Source organism: Cherax quadricarinatus, chromosome 36, assembly GCF_038502225.1.
Source record: "Cherax quadricarinatus isolate ZL_2023a chromosome 36, ASM3850222v1, whole genome shotgun sequence".
Lineage (NCBI taxonomy): Eukaryota > Metazoa > Arthropoda > Malacostraca > Decapoda > Parastacidae > Cherax > Cherax quadricarinatus.
This window is the reverse complement of record NC_091327.1, coordinates 7170456-7190623: the sequence shown is the minus strand read 5'-3', so window position 1 is coordinate 7190623 and position 20168 is coordinate 7170456. Positions and strand designations below refer to the sequence as shown.

General features: G+C 37.0%; 1 protein-coding gene across 2 annotated transcripts in view; it reads right to left on the bottom strand.

Annotated features, from left to right (window-relative positions):
- The window catches only part of LOC128691314 (DNA-dependent protein kinase catalytic subunit), a 1096584-nt gene that overhangs the window by 29142 nt on the left and 1047274 nt on the right, over positions 1-20168 (bottom strand). For both annotated transcript variants that reach the window (XM_070091676.1, XM_070091677.1), the window contains 3 exons: positions 16211-16303; positions 15862-16093; positions 6676-6841 (listed from right to left, as the gene is read on the bottom strand). In XM_070091676.1, the coding sequence (XP_069947777.1) occupies positions 6676-6841; positions 15862-16093; positions 16211-16303 (491 nt within the window). The remainder of the gene's footprint in view (positions 1-6675; positions 6842-15861; positions 16094-16210; positions 16304-20168) is intronic.

Sequence of the window (20168 nt, the reverse complement as noted above, 5' to 3'; positions counted from 1 at the left end):
AATTCTTGATGTGGAGGTGTCTGATATAGCTTTACTCTCATTCCCAGGTATAATTCTTGATGTGGAGGTGTCTGATATAGCTTTACTCTCACTCCCAGGTATTACTCTTTGACTTGGATTTGCTAGAAAATTAAAGATCCATCCTTTACTTTCCCCATTATTTAATTAGCATGCACTTTGTGATATTACACTATGCTTTCATTTGTCAAAAAGCTTTAATGAAGTTTATAAACTGCATCAATATTTTGCTTCTTCTCAAAAAACCGGCAGTAGTGGTCTAACGGTTAAAAGAAGCAGGAACAACCTATTATAAAAACCACACTGATCTGGGTTGTACAAATTTTATGTTATTATTCCACATGACCTGGGTTGTATAACTGTTAATCAATAATTGACCATCAAATCTCTCAGCGCACTTTAAAAAAATTGACGTGTGATGTCACTGCTAATAGTTTATTGTAATTGCCTTTGCTGCCAACTTTTGTAAGAGTTGTATCAGCTGCTATTAGAACTTGTGGGATGATATTTGTGTTTCCACTGCATATTAAATGTCTGTGATGATCTACAAGTCTAGACTCAGGAAAAAGTGCATGGACATTCCAGTAATAGCTTCTTCACAATCAAAACTGGGTTGTCAGAATTTGCTGTTGAATATTTTTAACAAAAACTTGTAAAAGCCTCTCTACCTTTTCTTACATATTTGAATATAGTTTCTGATAGTACACCATGTTTATATCTGAATTTACGTTCTTTATGAGTGTTACATTTGCTTAACCCGTAAACAGTCCAAGCAGATCTACGTTCACATGTGTAGTGCTACAAAAGTAGATCTAAGTTTTTTTTACATATTTTCAAATATAACAAAAAAAAAAGGTAGATCAAAGTTTTTTTTACACATTTTCAAATGTAGAAAAACAAAAAGAAGATCTACTTTTTTTACATACTTTCAAATGCTGAAAAAACGTATATATACGTTTGGACCGTTTACAGGTTAAGGAAGAATTGAGGACTAGCTTAAGGAAGAATTGAGGATGGCGAAGATGGAGATTCGGAGACTGACCAAGGAAAAGAAGAAGATTCGTGGTAGTCCTCCTGTTTTGAGTCCTCAAGTCAAGAAGGGAAACTGGTCAGTGGCTGGACAGCATGGAACAAAGTTGACGATCAAGAAGACGAATGGAAAGGTAGAAACGATGAAGAAGAAAGAGACTGCTGTGGAAACATCTAATGCATTCTCCGTGCTACCCGACGAATGTGAGTTGACTACTGGGAACATCACGATGAACAACACCAAGGAAGGTAAGAATACTGTTGTTGTTGGGGATAGCCAAGTTAAGTACACGGATAGGGCATTCTGCTTGAAGGACAGGAGTAGGAGACAGAGAGTTTGCTTTCCTGGGGCTGGGATGGAGGATATTGTTAGCCATCTGGATGACATCATGAGAGGTAATGGGAGCAATCCTATTATCTGTCTCAGTGCTGGAGGCAATGATGTTGGCAGACGTAGGAGTGAAGACCTGATTAGCAGGTATAGGTCAGCAATAGAAATAATTAGGAGGAAGGGTGGGAACCCTGTCATATGTGGTATTTTGCCAAGGAGAAGAGTTGAAAATGAATGGTTGTCCAGGGCAATTGGTGTCAAATGCTGGCTGGACAAATACTGTAAGGAAAATGCGGTAACATTTATTGACAACTGGGACCTCTTCCATGGCAGAAATGACACGTATGCCAGGGATGGGGTTCACTTATCTAGGTCTGAGGTGGGGGCACTGGCAACTGCAGTGGAGGGAGCTGTTAGGACTTTAAACTAGGAATAGTTAGTGGTATGGGTTTTGGCAGGAAAACAGTGAAGTCCCAGTGTAGTAATATTATGAGATCTAGGGGAACTAGTAATAAGCAGAACGAGGTAGATATTGAAAAGCCAGTGACACTAGGTGATAAGGACAGTAATAGGTTTAGTAGAAAAACAGAAATGAGCAGGAAGGGTAAAGAGGAAGGAGAGTCTTTTAATGTATATTATGCTAATAGCCGTAGTGCTAGGAATAAGATGGACGAGTTGAGGTTAGTTGCTAGTGCAGGTAACATTGATGTATTTGCCATAACTGAGATGTGGTTTAATTCAAAAGTCGGGACATGCCTGCGGAATGTCACATTCAGGGTATTAAATTGTTCCAAGTAGATAGAAGTATCGGGAAGGGGGGTGGGGTGGCACTGTATGTCCGAGATCATTTGAACTGTTGCATAAAAATGGGTATTAAGTCTGAAGTAACACATACAGAGTCTGTTTGGATAGAATTTCAGAGGGGCATGAAAAACTGATTTTAGGTGTGATATACCATCCCCCAAACTTAGATAGGGACCAAGGGAGACTACTATGGGAGGAAACGGTTAAGGCCACAAGGCACGATAATGTAGTAATTCTAGGAGACTAACTTTAGTCATCTTGATTGGAATTTCTTGACTGGGAATTTAGAATCATACGACTTCTTAGAAGTAGTTCAGGATTGTTTTTTGAAGCAGTTTGTGACAGAACCCAAAAGGGAAAATAACCTGCTTGACCTAGTTCTGACAAACAATGAATCCCTTGTTAATAATTTAGAAATTTCAGAGGAACTGGGTGCTAGCGACCACAAATCAATTATATTTAGCATCGAATGGAAGTATGATAGTAGGGATAACTCAGTAACAGTCCCAGATTTTCGCTTAGCAGATTATGATGGGCTTAGTGAATACTTATCATCTGTTGACTGGGGTAACGAAGAGAGCTATCAATATGACAGTTTTCTGAACACTATACATGTTGCTCAAAGAACGTTTATCCTGCATAAAGAAATTAGATCAAATAGAAATGACCCAAAATGGATGAATAATACGCTGAAATATCTACTAGGGCATAAGAAGGGAATTTATAGGCATATCAAAAGAGGTGAGGGTCATCTTATGAATCAGTATATTGACATTAAGAGGGACATTAAAAAGGGGATAAGAAAAGCTAAAAGGGACTATGAAATTAAAGTTGCTAGGGATTCAAAAACTAACCCAAAAAGTTTTTTCCAGGTCTATAGAACAAAAGTTAGAGATAAGATAGGTCCCCTTAAAAATAACTATGGGCATCTTACTGACAAAGAGAATGAAATGTGCTCGATTTTAAATAATTATTTTCTCTTGGTTTTTACACAGGAAGACACTAACAATATTCCAGTAATTAATTTTTACAGTGGGCCTGAAGAAGATAAATTATGTAACATCACAGTCACTAGTGAAATGGTTGTGAAGCAGATAGACAGACTGAAGCAAAATAAGTCGCCGGGTCCTGATGAGCTTTTTTCAAGGGTTCTTAAGGAATGCAAAATGGAACTCTGTGAACCAAGAAGCTCATTGCTAGTAATCCCTTCCTTAAATCTCTTGTTAGAGCAACTGCTCAAGAAGAAATTTCTCACCTAGCTGGTAGTAATAAGTTATCACAAGTTATATGCACTGATGGATCTAAACAGGAGTCTTCTGGCAGGGCTGCATCTGCTCTTGTTGCCACCTCCCTAGTTAAGAACGATAATAAACTTGTAGAGTTAGGCATAAGAATTAACAACTGGGCGTCTACACTGCAAACCGAATTGTTTGCAATCCAAATGGCGCTAAAGCTAACCTATGACACTGAGCTTGACTCTATCATCATTACTGATTCTATGTCATCATTGAAGGCTCTTGACTCATATAATGACTCCAACAACATGCTCATTGGGGAAGCCAGGTATAGATACTAAAAAATTAGGGACAAAGGAATTAATGTACAATTGCTATGGATCCCATCACACATTGGATTACTCCTTCATGATAAAGTTGATATGTTAGCCAAGAAGAGTACCCAGAAGGAGAATGTAGAATATAACTTTGGTATAACTGTGTCTAGCATTAGGAATAATATTAGGAGAGAAGTAAATAATGAAAATGATTGTTATAGGAATGCAGTTAGAAGCCTGAGTAGATCTATAACCCACTATGATAACAAGAACGTAGATAAGTATGTTTATGGAGCTACTTGCAATGTGAACAGACTGACTGATGTTGTAGTGGCCAGGCTTAGGCTTGGTTACAAGTACTTCTGGCAGTTTGGGAGACACAGAGATGATGATCAAACTAAATGTAAATTATGTGATCAGGCATATGGTCACTCTCTTGAACATTATGTGCTTAATTGTCCACTTATTGAGGAATACAGAGACAGACAGTATAATAACCTATGTGACATGTCAAGATATCTTATTAATGAAAATAAGATACCAGATATACTAAGCAAATTTCCTAAATTTGCTTGTAACAGATAAGTGAACTATAGATATGTAGATATAAATCCATATGTATTCCTGTTAACCCTTTGGGGCCTAGTTCCTAGGCCTTTTGTGTATCCATATGCTCTCGCGCTACCGTCCACAGGATGGATATGGGGTGCACAATAAACTAGCCACTTCGGTGGCAAAATCTAAAAACTAATATTTTTAATTTATCTCTTCGAACAGGTGTAATGTCTGATAGTTGGAAGATGGCTAATGTAATTCCTATTTTTAAAGCAGGGTACAAGTCGTTACCATCAAATTATTGCCAAATAAGCCTGACCTCAATTGTAGGCAAATTACTAGAGTCAATTATAGCTGAGATTATAAGAAGCCATCTCAATAAGCATATCTTGATTAATGATACTCAGCATGGATTCACGAGAGGCCGTTCTTGTCTAACTAATTTATTAACTTTCTTCAGTAAAGCTTCTGAGGCTGTTGATCATGATAAAGAATTTGATATTATTTACTTAGATTTTAGTAAGGCTTTTGATAGAGTTCCGCACCAAAGACTGTTAAAGAAAGTTGCAGCTCATGGCATTGGGGGAAAAGTGCTCTCATGGATCGAGTCATGGCTCACAGACAGGAAGCAGTGTGTGTCCATAAATGGGGTTAAATCCGAGTGGGGATCTGTAACAAGTGGCGTTCCACAGGGATCAGTCTTGGGCCCGTTGTTGTTTATAATATATATCAATGATCTTGATGAGGGAATTACTAGTGAAATGAGCAAATTCGCTGATGACACAAAGATAGGTAGGATAATTGATTCAAACGTAGATATCAGGGAACTTGAGGAGGATTTAAACAAACTCAATACCTGGTCAGCAAAGTGGCAGATGCAGTTCAATGTAGATAAATGCAAGGTTCTGAAGCTCGAGAGTGTCCATAACCCCAGCACTTATAAGTTAAATAATGCAGAACTTAGCTATACAGATTGTGAAAAGGACTTGGGGGTTATGGTGAGCAGTAACCTTAAACCAAGACAGCAGTGCCTAAGCATACGTAATAGGGCAAATAGATTATTGGGATATATGTCAAGAAGTGTACAACAGAAGTCCAGAGGTTATACTGCAGCTTTATACATTATTAGTAAGGCCTCACCTAGATTATGCAGCTGAGTTCTGGTCTCCATATTACAGAATGGACATAAATTCGTTAGAAAACATTCAGCGTAGAATGACTAAGTTAATACATAGCATTAGAAATCTTCCTTATGAAGAAAGATTGAAGACTCTTAAATTACATTCACTTGTTAGACGAAGAATGAGGGGAGACATGATCGAAGTGTATAAGTGGAAGATGGGTATTAATAAGGGGATATTAATAAGGTCTTGAGACTATCTCTCAAAGAGATAACCTGCAGTAATGGATTTAAATTAGAAAAGTTTAGATTTAGGAAGGACATAGGAAAGTATTGGTTTGGAAATAGGGTAGTTGATGAGTGGAACAGTCTACCTAGTTGGGTTATTGAGGCTAGGACTTTAGGTAGCTTCAAATTTAGGTTGGATAAATATATGAGTGGGAGGGGTTGGATTTGAGTGGGACTTGCAAATGAGTGGATAGAGTTATCAGACCTTATTTCTTGGGGAGCATTGAAAACTGGGTTGGGCAAATGTGTTGTTAGTGGGATGGATTGTAAAGGACCTGCCGAGTAAGGGCCAACAGGCCTGCTGCAGTGATCCTCCTTTCTTATGTTCTTAAATTTGCAAATCAGATAATTATGCAAGAATTATTATATTCATGAACAAAACTGGGAATGGACTTGTCAACAGATGGGTTTATGAAAGATGATGGAAGTGGTATTTATGACCTGATGTGCTGTTGCAGTGTGAGCAAGGTAATATTTATGAAAGTGGGGTCAGGGAAACCAATTAGCCAGACTTAAGTCCTGGAGGTGGAAGCACAGTGCCTGCACTCAGAAGGAGGGTGGGGGGATATTTGCAGTTCTGAACTGTAGTATTTGCACACCTCTGGCGAGATAGTGATGGAATGAGTGGTGTTGAAAGTGTTTCTTCTTTTCCAGGTCACCCCACCATGGTGAGAGACAGCCGGTGTGTTATAAAAAGAAAAGAAGAAAAAAAGAAAAAATAATGAAATATATACAGCAATACAGAGTTACACTTTACAAGAACAGTCAGTGCTAGAACCACTTGATATAAAGAGAAGGCTTTACAATAGAATTAATAATAAAAAGGGAACACTACCTTAGTTCTATTTCTATAGCTACTAAGAGGAAATCAGTTATTTCACGAGCTTAGTATAAAATTGACACAAAAGGTTGCAGAGTCACATTCGAATAAACCAAATAAATTTAAGCTATAAATTGTGTTGAGTGTAGAGTACTTACTCTGCTACACTGAGCCAGAGAGCAGTGTCTGGAGTATATATGTAAGGGTCAGTTCTGGCCTTCTTGGCTGCTGGTGGCTCAACTCTTCTCTCTTCTCGCTGTGATATTAACACTTGTCTTTCTAACACTAGTATACCTAAGGCCTCAAGTTGACTCCCTAAACAAGCTGAAAGAAACATCACAAGGTAATTAATTTTTTTTACCAAACGTCTGATGCATTAATCACAGTACAACAAATATAACAAGAAAACCATTACCTATTAAATGTGAAATAGGTTATTGAAATGCTTCTATAGTTGAGAAACAGTGATGTTTAAATTTGTCAATAGGAATTTCTAAGTGATTATGAGTAACTATGTTTTTAAAATATGATGCCATCACATACCTGGAGCTGGCAAACAAACAAACAAACAAAGAAAAAAATGCAACTAGGTTTCTGTGATATCCTATATTTAACCCTCAGACTGTTGCTCATGTACATCTAAGCAATTAAGCCCAATGGTGCTTACATAGTTCAATTTGTAAATCATAGTGCCCTCAAATATGCTGTGAGCATATCTGTGCAGTGGGTGTGCACAATATAAAAAATCCTGCCCCATTACGATGCAAGATAGTAACAGCAAACATCTGACTTTGAGTCTGGGTTAAAACAACTTTGGATGTTTTCTTGGGTGGTTTACAAGGTTATAGTTCAAGCCACCAATAGTGGACTGAAAAAGGCCATTCTTGTACTACTACTACTACTACTACCACCACCACCTCTTCCTGCCTATATATAGCCGTCCTGCTCCACTTCTGGTTAGTGTGACTTTGTAAATGGTCCAAGTCAGACCGAAACGTCATCGTAAGCTTCTCTCTTTTATGTGCGGGTTATTTGTGTAATCATCTACAAACACCAGCACCCACAATTTAAGGTAAGCAATACTATTTTTTATGTTACATTGTAGTCTTAAGCAGTAAAAACAACATAATACATCACAACAATGAACTACAATTACATATTCACTTTTATTTTTGTAAGATGTGGAGGCTTAAAAAAAAAAGTTGTATGGCTTTTTTGGGGCTCTCAGGAACGTAACCCTATTTTTCCCGTAAGTTCTTCAGTTCATCTAACACAGTTTTACCTAACATGACATTTTCAGGAACATAACTACCATGCTAAATGAAGGTCTACTGTATATTATATTATTATACTATTACAGTGGAACCTCAAAAATCGAACGTATCACATATCGAACATTTCGAAAATAAGACAATTTTTTCGGACAAACTGTCCCTATTATCGAACGTTCCCCTATTTTCAGACCGCCGGGTACGGGACCTGTCCACTGGCTCTCTCTGTCTGGGTCCCCGCGCAGGCGCCGTGAGCAGTCTAGCTTTGTTTATGCTTGAGTGAACACTAACCTGCCATCTCATTCACACATTTTACAATTATTTAATTGTGTTTAGTGCTTGTGGGGCTGTGAAATAAGCTGCCATGGGCCCAAAGAAACTTGCTAGCAGTACCCCTGTGGTAAATGAAAGTGAGAAACACCATAGATGTGAAGAAGGAAATAATACAGAAGTATGAGATTGGAGTGAGACTTGTTAAGCTTGCCAGGATGTACAGAGGACTGTGGACAGTTTTGTGAGACAGAAACAGACGACTGTGGACAGTTATTTTGTGAGACAGAAACAGACAACTGTGGACAGTTATTTTGTGAGACAGAAACAGATGACTGTGGACAGTTATTTTGTGAGACAGAAACAGACGACTGTGGAGTTATTTTGTGAGACAGAAACAGACAACTGCGGAGTTATTTTGTGAGGCAAACAGACGACTGTGGACATTTATTTTGAGACAGAAACAGATGACTGTGGATAGTTATTTTGTGAGACAGAAACAGACGACTGTGGAGTTATTTTATGAGACAAACAGACGATTGTGGAGTTATTTTATGAGACAGAAACAGACAACTGTGGACAGTTATTTTGTGAGACAGAAACAGACGACTGTGGAGTTATTTTGTGAGACAGAAACAGACAACTGTGGAGTTATTTTGTGAGACAAACAGACGACTGTGGACATTTATTTTGAGACAGAAACAGATGACTATGGATAGTTATTTTGTGAGACAGAAACAGATGACTGTGGAGTTATTTTGTGAGACAAACAGACAACTGTGGAGTTATTTTGTGAGACAGAAACAGACAACTGTGGAGTTATTTTGTGAGACAAACAGACGATTGTGGACAGTTATTTTGTGAGACAGAAACAGACGACTGTGGACAGTTATTTTGTGAGACAGAAACAGACGACTGTGGAGTTATTTTGTGAGACAAACAGACAATTGTGGACAGTTATTTTGTGAGACAGAAACAGACGACTGTGGATAGTTATTTTGTGAGACAGAAACAGAGGACTGTAGACAGTTATTTTGTGAGACTGGGGTCCAATGACTCTCAAGCTGGTCCTAGTGGCATTAAAATACAGAGAAGGGAAGCAACCCCAGAGAGGGCTTTGATACCGGAAGTCCTCATGGAGGGGGATTCTCCTTCCAAACAACAACCCCAACTCCCTCTCTCCTCCTCCCTATCTTCCAGATGCCATCACCAATCTTCAATAAAGGTAAGTAAAAATGTTATTTTATATTACTATACATAATTAAAGACTATAGCATTTGTTGTGTGTATGTAAAACTGTAATTAATCTCTACAAAATGTATTTTTTTTTGTGAATATTTTTGGGTTTCTGGAACGGATTAATTGTATTTTCATTATTTCTTATGGGAAATATTGCTTCGAATTTCAAACTTTTCGCATTTAGAACTAGCTCCTGGAACGGATTAAGTTCGAAATTTGAGGTTCCACTGTATACTATTGTGTTATTATTATTATGTATTATAATAATTATTATTATTCTTATTATTATTAATTTAGGGAACTGGAGCACAGATCCAGTTCCCTAGATCAAGAGCCCCTCTCCACGTACATAATAATTATTATAACAATACTACTACTACTACCACTTCCCCTCAGGGAAGGTTCCTTAGATAAAGAAATAAAATATTTATTTCTTTGCAAAGGTTACAATGTGTGTTTACCTATCATAACATGACTGGAGCAAAGAAAGCCACTATCATGCCGAGGCATTTCAGGCAGACTTAACCTAATACTTATAGACTACTTAAGTCTAGACAGGTGAAGAGTGGTAGTGGTTATCAATGTTTTGCTGATGGTGGTGCCAACTGTACTGGTTGCCTTTTGAAGTTTCTCCTTACTGTTGTTATTATTATTATTATTATTACTATAATGTATTATTATTATTATTAGTCTAATCTAATCCTGGAGAGAGTTCCGGGGGTCAACGCCCCCACGGCCCGGTCTGTGACCAGGCCTCCTGGTGGATCAGAGCCTGGAGGGCTGGTCACAGACCAGGCTGCGAGGGAGTTGACCCCCGGAACTCTCTCCAGGATTAGATTAGGCTAATAATAATACATTATAGTAATAATAATAATAATAATAATAACAACAGTAAGGAGAAACTTCAAAAGGCTACCAGTACAGTTGGAACCACCATCAGCAAAACACTGGTAACCACTACCACTCTTCACCTGTCTAGACTTAAGTAGTCTATAAGTATTAAGTTAACGCTTTCAGGGTCCAAGGCCAAAATCTGAAGTGGTGCCCCAGTGTCGAAGAAATTTAAAAAAAAAAAAAAAAAAAATTTCTTACAGAATTAAAGATAATATTTTTGTGAAGGTAATAAAACAAACAAAAAAAATTTCTGATCAGTACATACCGAGATACAATGGCGGGAAATTGACCCAAAATGACTGGGTGGCGGCAACATCAGTGACTTCCGCAAAATCCCATTTTTTTATTTTACATTTTTTATACTTTTTTCTTTTCTTTTCTAATTTTTTCTTTTTTCTAATAACATTTGTGGCCTGTGAGACCAGTATAATATATATTGTATAAGTGTACACTCATTGTATTCAACACAATAACTGCACTAATTTGTTTATCATTATATTGCTTACAAAACTTGTTTACAAGTTTATTGTAAACAAAATGATGAAAATATTAGTGCAGTTATTGTGTTGAATACAATGGTACCATATGGTACAATGGTGCCATAGGGTGCAATGGTACCATATGGTACAATGGCACCATATGATACAATGGTACCATATGGTACAATGGCACATGATACAATGGTACCATATGATACAATGGTACCATATGGTGCAATGGTACCTTATGGTGCAATGGTACCTTATGGTACTATATGGTGCAATGGTACCATATGGTGCAATGGTACCATATGGTACATTGTACCATACAGTACAATGATACCATATGGTTCATTATACCGTATGGTACTATATGGTACTGTTGTATTCAACACAATAAACACACTAATATTTTCATTATTATTTTGTTTACAATAGTTGTTTACAACAAAAATATGCAAAAATGTTGTATATTAGTAATGTTCTATTATATATTTACAACTGTACAGGAACTTGACATGTTCCTTGAGGTGGATGGCAAAGCACTTTGTCTCGGAAACTGCGGAGTCAGTACCTAGCTTGCGTCACAACTCAGTTTTGGCTGGTGTCTCATGCCACCAACACCTATTGACCATATGGTACATGGTATCATATGTTACAGGGTACCATATGGTACATGGTATCATATGTTACAGGGTACCATATGGTACATTGTACTATATGGTATAGGGTACCATGCAGTACAGGATAACATATGGTGCAAGGTACCATATGGTGCAAGGTACCATATGGTACAGGGTACCATATGGCACAGGGTACCATATGGCACAGGGTACCATACAGTACAGGACACCATATGGTACAGATACAGGGATAACTATAGAAATAAGTCACCCTGACTTTTTTGGGTTATCCTAGGATTTTATACGTATGCTGCTATGTACGATAATCTTTGCAATTGTATTTCTGTACACCTGAATAAACTTACTCAAGTGCATGAGGCATCATAAGTAAGTTTATTTAGGTATACACAAATAAAGTTACATAGAATATCATACTTAGCAGCATATGTTTGAAGAACCTAGGATAACCCAAAAAAGTCAGACAGACTTATTTCCATTAGGGTCCCTGTACCCTGTACCATATGGTATAATGTACCATATGGTACAATGTACTATATGGTACATTGTACCATATGGTACAATGTACTATATGGTACATTGTACCATATGGTACCATTGTACTATATACCATTGTACCATATGATACCATTGTACCATATGATACCATTGTATTACATGGCACCATTGTACCATATGGTACCATTGTACCATATGGTACAGTGGTACCATATGGTTCAAAACCATAGAATTACTCTTCAGATCCACTTCCATCAGTCTTAGAACTGTAAGTTGTGAAGAGGAGAGTCAGAATTCGCCTGGAGAGTGAGTAGGGAGTGAGAGCTTCCTTGCCGCCAGGCACGATGAACAAAGCTACTTTGCTGGCGTTCCCACAATGCCGTGCGGGCGTCCAGATTTTTTCTATAGTGTGCACACTGACCACCCAGACCCATTTTCTCAGATGTAGGCCTACCAGCCTTCTTGCACTAAATTTGACACTGCTAGAATTTTGGCACAGATCTACAGTTTGGACCCTGAATGTAAAGCCGTAGATCTACGGGATGGACCCTGAAAGGGTTAAGTCTGCCTGAAATGCCTCGGCATGATAGTGGCTTTCTTTGCTCCAATCATGTTATGATAGGTAAACACACATTGTAACCTTTACAAAGAAATAAATATTTTATTTCTTTATCTAAGGAACCTTCCCTGAGGGGGAAGTACGCATCCTGAAATTTCGTACATATCTAGAAACAAAAACTCAACTGAATGATGGCTCATATCCTGAAAAGTTCGCATGGTGGGGTGTTCGTAAGCCGTGGTTACACTGTACGTATTATTAACCCTTTCAGGGTCTGTAGTTCTATGGCTTTGAGTTGTGGGTCCAAACTGTAGAACTACGCCAAAATTCTAGCGACCTCAAATCTAGCTTGAGAAGGTTCGTAGGCCTACATCTAAGAGAATGGGCCTACATGGTCAGTGTGCGCACTATACAAAAAATCTGGATGCCCGCATGGCATTGTGGGAATGCCGCCAAAGTAGCTTTGTTCACCATGCCTGGCGGCAAGGAAGCTGTCACTTCTCGGGCAAATTTTGACTCTCCTCTTCCCAACTTATAGTTCTAAGACTGATGGAAGTAGATCTGAAAAGGAATTCTATAGTTTTTGAATCATATGGTATATTGTACCATATTATACAATGGTGCCATAACATACAATGGTATCATATGGTACAATGGTACCATATGATATATTGTACCATATACCATTGTACCAAATGGTACATTGCACCATATGGTAACACTGTACCAAATGGTACATTGTACCATATGGTACCATTGTACCATATGGTACCATTGCACCCTATGGTACCATTGTACCATATGGTACCACTGTATTCAACACAATAACCGCACTAATATTTTCATCATTATTTTGTTTACAATAAACTTGTAAATAAGTTTTGTATGCAATATAATGATAAACAAATTTTTGAAGTTATTGTGTTGAATACAATAAGTGTACAATTATACTTTATATTGGTCATACAGGCCACAAAAGTTACTGGAAGAAAAAAAAATATTAGAAAAGAAAAGAAAAAAGTAACAAAAACCTAAAATAAAACGACCTAAAATAAAATAATGCGACTTTATGGAAGTCGCAGATGTTGCCACCACCAGGTTATTGAGGGTCAATTTCACGCTTCTATATCTCGGTAACTACTGATGGAATTTTTTTTTTGTTTTATTACCTACAGACAACTATTATCTTTAATTCTGTAAGAAAGTTTTTTTTTTTTTTTCAAAAATTCTTGGACCTTGGTGCACCCTTTGAGATTTGGCCTGTGGACCCTGAAACGGTTAACTGAAGAAAAAAAAAAAGATATTCTCTCCCATTTTAGAATGTAAAATTTTTAATTAACCCTTTGAGGGTCCATCCCATAGTTCTACAGCTTTGAAGCCAGGGTCTAAGCCATAGTTTTACGCCATGAGCTCAGCTCACTCTGACAAGCTGTGAGTGGTAAATTTGAGCCTAGATATGAGAGAATGCATCTATGTGGTAAATGTGCACCAAATAAAACAAATCCTGCAGCATGCAGTGCATGAGATAAAAAAAAACTCCCACCATGTTTTTGGATTAAAACAGCGACTTTGATGTATATTTTCGTATGTTTTTTACAGTTGTATTCACGGTTTCTTGGTCTCATTTGATAGAATTGAAGATATATTCTACAGATATAGAGATGATGTTAATTGGTTTTAGTACTGAAAATGGCTTGATACTGAGCTCAAATTAGCACAAATGTTAAATTTTTGTTGATGTTCAAGGGTAAACAAATCACATCACATGTCCAATACACATCAGCTGGTGGGTTTAAGATGTGTTCACGAATGAGCTGATAACAGTAAATCTTCTGTTTTATGGTGTGAATAAAAAATCAAAGTGGAATTCATCTGTAAAGCCTTGAAACATAACTAATAAACAGAGGAAATGTTATTTTAGTGCCAGGAATACCTGCATTGTTTATTCTAGACCTTATTTTGAAATTGGAATATTTTGAACTTTGTGTGAAATTGGCCAAGTTACCAATTTTCGATCACTTCATTGGGTAGTCGAAATAGTTGACTGGGTGATTTCTTGCGCTCAATCTATAAAACAGAAATACAGTGATACCCAAACTTTCAAACTCTCTTCTTTCCAGAAGGCTGGTCGAGTGCCATTACCGAACGAATTTGTTCCCATAAGGAATAATGTAAATTAGATTAGTCCATTTCAGATCCCAAAAAATACACTTACAAAAGCACTTACAATAATACACTTACATAATTGGTCCATCAAGCATGCATGAGTGTGTTAGATAGAAGTGAATGGAGATGAATGGTATTTGGGGCCTGACAAGCTGTTGGAGTGTGAACAGGGTAATATTTAGTGAAGGGATTCAGGAAAAAATGGTTATTTTTATATAGCTGGACTTGAGTCCTGGAAATGGGAAGTACAATGCCTGCACTTTAAAAGAGAGGTTTGGGTTATTGGCAGTTTGGAGGGATACGTTGTGTATCTTTATATATATATACTTCTAAACTGTTGTATTCTGAGCACCTCTGCAAAAACAATGATTATATGTGAGTGAGGTGAAAGTGTTAAATGATGATGAAAGTATTTTTTTTGGGGGGGGGGGGGATTTTCTTTCTTTCTGGGTCACTCTGCCTCAGTGGGAGACAGCCGACTTTTTAATAAAAAAAAAAAAAAAAATTGGTCGAGTTGGGAGCAGTTCGAGACTTGGGGTACCACTGTAATACTAGCAAAATAACTAAGAACTTGGTTGACTGGAATAATGTAATAGGCCTAAAATGGGAGTCAAAATGGGCAAAATTGCCGATGTGCAAATATTGGTGACACAGCAAAATTTGGGAGAGCATAATTTCTTTAATTTTCCATCAAATTTTGTACTTCTTGTCTAATTCCCTCCAGAAAAAGTTTCTCTACCATTTCATAAGAAAAATAACAAAAATTTTTTTTTGAAAATTCTTGAACCTTGTGGACAAGTTTCAGATTGGGGGTCTGGACCCTCAAAGGGTTAATGAAAAAAAATATTTTCCTTTACTGGCTATTATGACATATAAATATCAATATTAACAACATTAGAACAACATTTAAAGCTATGACTTCTGAACTATAAAATGATGTAAAACACTAAATGAATTTTCTTTAGTGATGCATAAATCATTACATGTTAAAGAAAGAGAAAAAGCATACACACTCATGAAATTATAAGGATAAAATGAGATTTTTTTTTTTACTAATATTTTATGTCTACCATAGGTCTAAGGGCATATTTTTGTTGCAATTTGTGCTAGAAAAAAAGCTAGATTTATGAGTGAGAATATACATTAGCATCCTGTATTGATGAGTAACAATGCTGTGTATGAATTGTGAAGTGAAACAGGTTTGTTAGTGAGTCTGGAGTCTGTCACCTTTTAATGTAAAACTGGGATCACATAATAATTATTGACATAAGCAAGCAAAGGTGTAAAAGGTTTCTGAAGTAAAGGAAGAGGTATTAATAAAACTTACCAGAGGTAAGTGTTTCAGGGTTGACTGATACATCATTGCTGATCATGAGGTGCAAAACAGTTCTCATGACCTCTGGATAACACATATAGCTGTCAGTAAGAATACTGTTGAGCGAGTCATGCAACTGTTCAAGCCATGACTCTTCATCACCATATGACATTATGTTTTTCACACTGTCGACCACTCCCTGGGCTAAAACCTCAAACAGGAGACGTGCCACCTTCCTATCACGCTGCAACAAATATGAATGTAATAAAATGTATAATTGGAAGCAAACTGAACTCATTCACTGTTATATCTAACACCATAATATAGTCAAAGTTAAAGTAACATAAGTGTTAGGGCTAACCTGTGCCAGAGCTTGAAGTGGAGCAATCAGTGCTCGGTGTGGAATCTGGATATCAGGAAGTTCACCAACACGATACTGCCTGTACATAGTCACCTAAAATACATGAAATAATCTTTAACGTTTTAACCCTTAAACTGTCCAAACGTAGATCTATGTTCATGTGCATAGCGCTCCAACCTTGATTTTCCCCATTTAAAAGCATGTAACAAAAACGTAGATCTATGTTCGGAGCCCCCCGCACGTGGACGTAGATCTACGTTTGTACAGTTTAAGAGTTAAATAGGTACCAGTATCTGGTAATATGTTTAGCTTCCTAACAAATTCAGTTTTGCCCAATTCATTTACATTTTTTATTCATCATAAGTAAGCACACTACTTGAATTATAAATGTAAGATACAGTCATCCTCATAATTTCCAGGGGTTACATGCCTAGAGGTCCTGTGAACTAGCAACCATGAATACAATATTACATTTGAATAGAAAATTATAAGTCAGAGTGAATTAACCCTTTCAGGGTCCCCAGGCCCTCTCCCAGACTTGTTCTCAGGGTCGCCCAAATTAAAAAAAAAAAAAAAAAAAAAAAAAAAAAAAAAAAATTATGAAAAGATAGGGAATCTTTTCCTGATCATAATGACACCAAAAGTATGAAATTTGATGGAAAACTTATGGAATTATGCTCTCACAAAGTTAGCAGTCTCGACGATGTTTACGCATCGGCGATTTTGCCCACTTTGAGTCCTATTTTTGACCAATTCCAGTGTACTAGTCGACAAAAATCATAACTATTTCGCTAGAATTCCATTTTTTCTATCAAATGAGTACAAGAAACCACCTGTGTAAGAATGGTATATAATACCGACAAGATGAAATTAAGACACATGTCGGTATTATATACCATTCTTACACAACTTGTCAGACACTGCAACATCATGGAATCTTGATTCTGAGGACATGTACATAACCTTCACGGCTACGACAACTACTACTACAACTAACCCATCTCTTTGGGAAGGACCTACTTCCACTGGGGAATCCCGCCTACCAGTGACTATGCCCTCGTCTGCTACACCTGACATTACTATATAAGCGCAAGGCTCCTTTCTTCTGCTTCAGAATCTCCACGACTATGGTGCTCTTCGCACCTACTCCTAGGTTGAGGGACTGATTACCTCATCTTCTGTACATAGTTCTACTGTCTTCAAGTTATATCCTAGAATTTGTATTGATAAAGCCACTGGATGGTGAAACGTCTACAATAAAGATACCCAGATGTTGCACATGTGTCTTATTTTCATCAAGAAACCACCTATTTACCGATTTCAACTATCCAATACAGTGGTCAGAATTTAGCAATTTTGCCAATTTCACATAAATTTCAAAAGATGCCAATTTCCAAACAGGGTCCAGAATAAACAAGAAAGACATTCCTGGCACTAAAATAACATTTCCTCTGTTCATTAGTCACATCCCTATGCCCCTCTTACATTCTTTTGCTTTCCACTTTGAATTTTTATTCTCACAAAAAATAGAAGATTTATTGTTATGCAGACTACTGCATTAGTGTAGAAATAGTATAAATAATATCAGCGCACTTGTGAAAGAATATTAGACTCACCAGTTGACGTGTATTGGATGCTTAGCATGATTTATTTACTTATGAACTTTGGTAAAAATCGAACATTTCTGCTACTCTGAGCTCAATTTCAAGGTACTTTTCATTGTAAAACCAGTCAAAATCATCTCAATTTCTGTAATATGTCTTCCATTCTATAAAATGAGACCAGGAAAACTAGAATACAACAATAAATACCATACAAAAATACAGTGCAAAGTCGCTGTTTTAATCCAAAAACACGGTCAAAGTTTTTTTTTTCTCATTAGGCACTGTGTGCTGCAGGATTTTTTTTATACTGCACACACTGACAACATAGACCCATTCTTTCATATGTAGGCCTACCAGCTTTCTCTCACTAGATTTGAGGGCGCTAGAATTTAGGCATACTAGTACATCAAAAACCCTGGTGCGTAAGCCGTACTAGTACGTCCGAAACCCTAAAAGGGTTAAACTTGTGTTTTAGCATCCATATCCATGTAATATGTATAACACTCTAGAATGATTAATATTGACATTCTTGAGAAATAATGACTGGAATAAAAAGTGATTCGAGTGCTGAAAAATCATTGAGCCAGAAAAATATGCTGGATAATCACATCTATTCACTGGCTGTCCTGCAGTGAAAATATTAAACAAATGAACTCTGTGAAAAAAAAAAATTAAAGGGTTGACTGTACAAGTATGTTCATTATGATGACTTGGGACACTCAGGGATGATACAACTACTAGTCTAACTGGATACTGTCATGGGGAAACCAAGAAGTGTGAAGGAACTATTTAAGGGAAGGGCAAAAAAAGTGAAGGAACTATTCATAAAAGTATGGGAAGGGCAAAAAGTGTAAAGGAACTACAGTAGGACCCCATTTTCACAAGAGACACGTTCCAAGACCTACTGTGGATACCCAAAACAGCGGATAGTAGAGAACCCTACATTAGTAATAAAGTTGGTAGAATTACCGACAATATGTAAAGTAAAAGGACACAAGTGCAACTAATGTGACATTTTATTGTGGCAACGTTTTGCTCTCCAGGAGTTTTATCAAGCTTGATAAAGCTCCTGGAGAGCGAAACATTGCCACAATAAAATGTCACATTAGTTGCACTTGTGTCCTTTTACTTTACAACCCTACATTATATGGAAGTCATTTCTCATTTACATACATACCCAAGATGAAGTTCAGTTGACAAATTATGCACAATAAGTTGAGAATTATCACTTTTTGCTGATGGGAAGCACTTCACAGTTTTCCTTAGGCTTTGAAGAACTGCCACTACTTTTGCACTTTGAGATCATTATTAAGAAAAATTAAGGCTTATTTTCAGGCCATGGTAAACCGAGGATAACTGAAACAGTGGAAACCGTACTCGCAGATACGGGAAGAGCAAAAAGTGTAAAGGTACTACAGCCTCTCCTCACTTAACGACGGAGTTTCATTCCTGAGACCTTGTCGTTAAATGAATTCGTCACTAAGTGAGGAGTATACTATAATGGTAGTGTGTTTGTATTAATGATCTTTGATATTGTTTTAAATTGCACCATTTATAGCATTTCTGGTACACAGTGGTACCCTGAGTTTTGGCCATAATTCATACCAGAAGGCTGTTCAAGTGCTGTTACCAAACAAATTTGCTTCCATACGGAATGATGTAAATTAACCCTTTCAGGGTCCAAGGCCCAAATCTGGAGTCACGCACCAGTGTCCAAGAATTTTCAAAAAAAAAATTTGTTATTTTTTCTTATGAAATCGTAGAGAATCTTTTTGTGAAGGTAATAAAACAAAAAGTACGAAATTTGGTGGAAAATTGACGAAATTATGCTCTCGCGAATTTTGATGTGTCAGCGATATTTACGAATCGGCGATTTTGCCGACTTTGACTCCCATTTTAGGCCAATTACATTATTCCAATCAACCAAATTCTTAGCTATTTCACTAGTATTACTTCTATTCTATCGATTGAGCACAAGAAATCGCCAAGTCAACTGTTTCAACTACAAAATAAAGTGATCGGAAATTGTTAATTTGGCCAATTTAACACAAAGTTCAAAATATTCCAATTTCAAAATAGGGTCCAGAATGAACAATGTAGGCATTCCTGGCACTAAACTAACATTTCCTCTGTTCATTAGTTATGTTTTGAGGCTTTACAAATAAATTCCATTTTGATTTTTTATTCACATAATGAATTTTTATTCACACCAAAAAATAGAAGATTTACTCTTATGCAATACTGCAATAATTGTATAAATATCATCACCATATTTGTGAATGTATATTAGACCCACCAGCTGACGTGTATTAGATGTGTGAGGTCGTTTGTTTACTCTTGAATATCGGCAAAAA